Here is a 4,674-nt window from a genome sequence, read left to right as displayed (position 1 = left end):
CCCATAGCAACCCCCGTGTGCCTTCCAGCCCCACAGCGACCCCTCCGACCCACCCCAGATCCACAGCAACCCCTGTGTGCCTTCCAGCCCCATGGCAACCCAACAGCCCCACAGTGACTCCCACGTCCACCCCAGACCCATAGCTACCCCCAGCCCCACAGCGATCCCATGTCACGCCCAGCCCCATAATGTCCCCCGTGTGCCTTCCAGCCCCACAGCGACCCCTATGCCCCCCCCAGCCCCATAGCGACCCCCGTGTGCCTTCCAGCCCCATAGCGACCCCCGTGTGCCTTCCAGCCCCATAGCGACCCCTGTGTGCCTTCCAGCCCCACAGCGACCCCTATGCCCCCCCCAGCCCCATAGTGCCCCCCGTGTGTCTTCCAGCCCCACAGCTACCCCCGTGTCCCCCCCCAGCCCCATCGCGACCCCCGTGTGCCTTCCAGCCCCATAGCGACCCCCGTGTGCCTTCCAGCCCCATAGCGACCCCCGTGTGCCTTCCAGCCCCATAGCGACCCCCGTGTGCCTTCCAGCCCCATAGCGACCCCCGTGTGCCTTCCGGCCCCATAGCAACCCCCATGTGCCTTCCAGCCCCGTAGCACCCCCCGTGTGCCTTCCAGCCCCACAGCGACCCCTTTGTCCCCCCCAACCCCATAGCGACCCCCAGCCCCACAGCAACCCCCATGTCCCCCCAGCCCCATAGCCACCCCCATGTACCCTCCAGCCCCACAGCAACCCCTATGACCCCCGCAGCACCACAGCGACCCCCGTGTCCCCTCCAGCCCTGCAGTGACCCCATATACCCCGCAGCCCCACAGCGAACCCCGCGTCCCCTCCAGCCCCATAGCACCCCCCCCAGCCCCGCAGCGACTCCCACGTCCACCCCAGCCCCATAGCGATCCCCAGCCCCACAGCACCCCCCATATTCCCCCCCCAGCTACCCCAGCCCCACAGCGCCCGCTGTCCCCGCAGATGCGGTTCATGCTGCTGTTCAGCCGGCAGGGGAAGCTCCGCCTGCAGAAGTGGTTCCTGGCCACGGCCGACAGGGACAAGAAGAAGCTGGTGCGGGAGCTGATGCAGGTGGTGCTGGCGCGCAAGCCCAAGATGTGCAGCTTCCTGGAGTGGAGGGACCTCAAGGTGGTTTACAAGAGGTGACAGCACCCGAACCGGCACCAAAACCCCTGACACCGGCCCAAAAACACCTGAAATCCACCCAGAAACACCCAAAAACACCTGAAATCCACCCAGAAACACACAAAACACCTGAAATCGGCCCTGAAACACCCAAAACCACCTGAAATCGACCCAGAAACACCCAAAAACACCTGAAATTCACCCAGAAACACCCAAAAACACCTGAAATTCACCCAGAAACACCTGAAATCCACCCAGAAACACCCAAAACCACCTGAAATCCACCCAGAAACACCCAAAAACACCTGAAATTCACCCGGAAACACACAAAACACATGAAATCGACCCAGAAACACCCAAAACCACCTGAAATCGACCCAGAAACACCCAAAAACACCTGAAATTCACCCAGAAACACCTGAAATTCACCCAGAAACACCCCAAAAAACCTGAAATTCACCCAGAAACACCCAAAACCACCTGAAATTGACCCAGAAACACCCCAATCTACCTGAAACCGACCCAAATCCACCTGAAATCAACCCAGAAACACCTGAAATTGGCCCTGAAACACCCAAACCCCCCGAAACTGACCCCAAAACACCCAAAACCACCTGAAATGGACCCAAATCCACCTGAAATTGAACCAGAAGCACCCAAATCCCCCAAAACCAGCCCCAAAATGCCCAAATCCACCTGAAACCGACCCAGAAACACCCAAAAACACCTGAAATCGACCCAGAAACACCCAAACCCACCTGAAATCAACCCAGAAACATCTAAACCCACCTGAAATGGACCCTGAAACACCCAAACCCACCTGAAATTGACCCAGCAACAACCAAATCCACCTGAAATTGACCCAGAAACACCCAAATCCACCTAAAATTCACCAAGAAACACCCAAAACCACCTGAAATAGACCCAGAAACACCCAAAAACACCTGAAATTCACCCAGAAACACCTGAAATTCACCCCGAAACACAAAAAAAAAACTGAAATTCACCCAGAAACACCCAAAACCACCTGAAATCGACCCAGAAACACCCAAATCCAACTGAAATTGACCCAGAAACACCTGAAATCGGCCCAGAAACACCCAAACCCCCCGAAACCGACCCCGAAACACCCAAAACCACCTGAAATGGACCCAAATCCACCTGAAATTGAACCAGAAGCACCCAAATCCCCCAAAACCAGCCCCAAAACGCCCAAATCCACCTGAAACCGACCCAGAAACACCCAAATCCACCTGAAATCAACCCAAATCCACCTGAAATCAACCCAGAAACATCCAAACCCACCTGAAATCGACCCTGAAACACCCAAACCCACCTGAAATTGACCCAGAAACACCCAAACCCACCTGAAATTGACCCAAAACCACCTGAAATCGACCCCAAAACACCCCAGAAATACCTGAAATAGACCCCAAAACTCCCCAAAACCACCCAGCCTAACCCAAAACCAACTGAAATTGACCCAAAACCACCTAAAATCAATCCAAAAACACCCAACCTACCCAAAATCACCCCGAAACCCACTAAAATCTACCCCAAAATCACCCAAACCAACCCCAACGCACTTGAAATTGACCCAAGAACACCCAAACCAGCCCAGAAACACCTGAAATCACCTCAAAACAACCTGAAATCACCCCCAAACCAACCCAAACAACCCCAAAACTACCTGAAATCGACCCAAAACCACCCAAGCCAACCCCGAATCACCCCAAACCCCCCTGAAACCAACCCTGAACCACCCCACCACCTGAAATTGACCCAAAACCACCTGAAACCAGCCCAAACCAACTCAAAATCACCCCAAGCCCACTTGAAATCAACCCAGAAACACCACAAAACCACCCCAACCAACCCCAAAACACCTGAAATCAACCCAAAACCAACCCAAACCCCCCTGAAACCAAGCTAAAACCACCCCAAAAACACTTGAAACCACCCCAAACACACCAAAAACCACCCCAAACCATGGTTTTGGGATATTTTGGAGTGGTTTTAGGGTGCAAAGTAGGTTACATCACCCCACACCGTGGTTTTTGGGTGGATTTAGGTGGTTTAAGGTGGTTTTGGGGTGGTTTTAGGGTGCAAGGTGGGTTCCAGCGCCCCATGCCATGGATTTGGGGTGGTTTTAGGGTGTTTTAGTGTGGTTGGGGGGGTTCTAGGAGTAGGTAGGGGTGGTTTTAGGGTGCAAGGTGGGTCCCAGCACCCCACACCATCTTTTTGGGGTGGTTTTGGGTGGTTTAAGGTGGCTTCAGGGGAGTTTTGGGGTGATTTTGGGGTGTTCTGTGATGGTTTTAGGGTACAAGTTGGGTTCCACCATGGGTTTGGGGTGGGTTTAAGGTGTTTTTAGATAGTTTAAGGTGAGGGTTTTGGTGTTTTTGGGGTGTTTTAGGGTGTTCGGGGGGTATTTGGGGGTGTTTGAGGGTGTTCAGGGGGTATTTGGGGGGGGGTGAGGGTGTTTTGGGGATGTTTTGGTGTGGTTTAGGGTGTTTGGGGAGTGTTTTGGGATGTTCTGGGTGTGTTTTGGGGTGGTTTAGTGTGTTTTAGGATGTTTGAGGATGTTCTAAGGGTGGTTTGGGAGTGGTTTTGGGGTGGTTTTAGGGTGTTTTGGGGTGTTTGAGGGTATTTTGGGGTGGTTTAGGGTGTTTTGGGGTGTTTGGGGGTGGTTTGGGGTGTTTGAGGATGTTCTGGGTATGTTTTGGGGTGGTTTAGTGTGTTTTAGGGTGTTTGAGGATGTTTTAAGGGTGTTTTGGGGTGGTTTGGGAGTGGTTTTAGGGTGTTTTGGGTGTTTTGGGTGGTTTAGTGTGGTCTTTTAGGGTGTTTGAGGGTGTTTTGGGTGTTTGAGGTGTTTGGCGATGGTTTGGGGTGTGTGAGGGTGTTTGAGGATGTTCTGGGTGTGTTTTGGGGTGGTTTAGTGTGTTTTAGGCTGTTTGAGGATGTTTTAAGTGTGGTTTGGGAGTGGTTTTGTGGTGGTTTAGTGTGGTTTGGGGTGTTTGAGGGTGTTTTGGAGGGTGTTTTTGGGTGTTTTAGGGTGGTTTGGGGTGTTTGAGGGTGTTTTGGAGGGTGTTTTGGGGTGGTTTAGGGTGGTTTGGGGTTTTTGGGGTGTTTTGGGGTGTTTTAGGGTGTTTTGGGGTGTTTGAGGGTGTTTTGGGGTGGTTTAGGGTGGTTTGGAGTGTTTTGGGGTGTTTTAGGGTGGTTTTGGGGTGGTTTGGGGAGGTTTAGGGTGGTTTGGAGCGTTTTGGGGGGTTTGAGGGTGTTTTGGGGGTGTTTTGGGGTGTTTTCACGTGTTTTGGGGCTGTTTGAGGGTGTTTTAGGGTGGTTCTGGCTCCAGCCCCCCCATCCCTGCTGCCTGCCCCCCAGGTACGCCAGCCTCTACTTCTGCTGCGCCATCGAGGGGCAGGACAATGAACTCATCACGCTGGAGCTCATCCACCGCTACGTGGAGCTGCTCGACAAGTACTTCGGCAGCGTGAGTGGGGTGCCCCATAGACACCCCATAGACACCTTATAAACACCCCATAG

General features: G+C 53.6%; 1 protein-coding gene across 1 annotated transcript; it reads left to right on the top strand.

Moving 5' to 3' along the window:
• The first annotated feature begins 964 nt into the window (after positions 1–964).
• On the top strand, positions 965–4,666 carry LOC130605592 (AP-1 complex subunit sigma-1A-like). Its single transcript, XM_057421195.1, has 2 exons — positions 965–1,148; positions 4,513–4,666. Exons 1-2 carry the CDS (start codon positions 970–972, stop codon positions 4,661–4,663), a joined length of 330 nt encoding a protein of 109 aa, XP_057277178.1. The 5' UTR covers positions 965–969; the 3' UTR covers positions 4,664–4,666.
• The last annotated feature ends 8 nt before the right edge of the window (positions 4,667–4,674 follow it).

Source organism: Pezoporus wallicus, unplaced genomic scaffold (assembly GCF_028554395.1).
Source record: "Pezoporus wallicus isolate ANWC-B61680 ecotype Strahan unplaced genomic scaffold, APGP_CSIRO_Pwel_v1 contig_12909, whole genome shotgun sequence".
NCBI classification, from domain to species: Eukaryota; Metazoa; Chordata; class Aves; order Psittaciformes; family Psittacidae; genus Pezoporus; species Pezoporus wallicus.
Note: the sequence above shows the minus strand (reverse complement) of the source record. Positions and strands in the feature narration are given on the sequence as shown.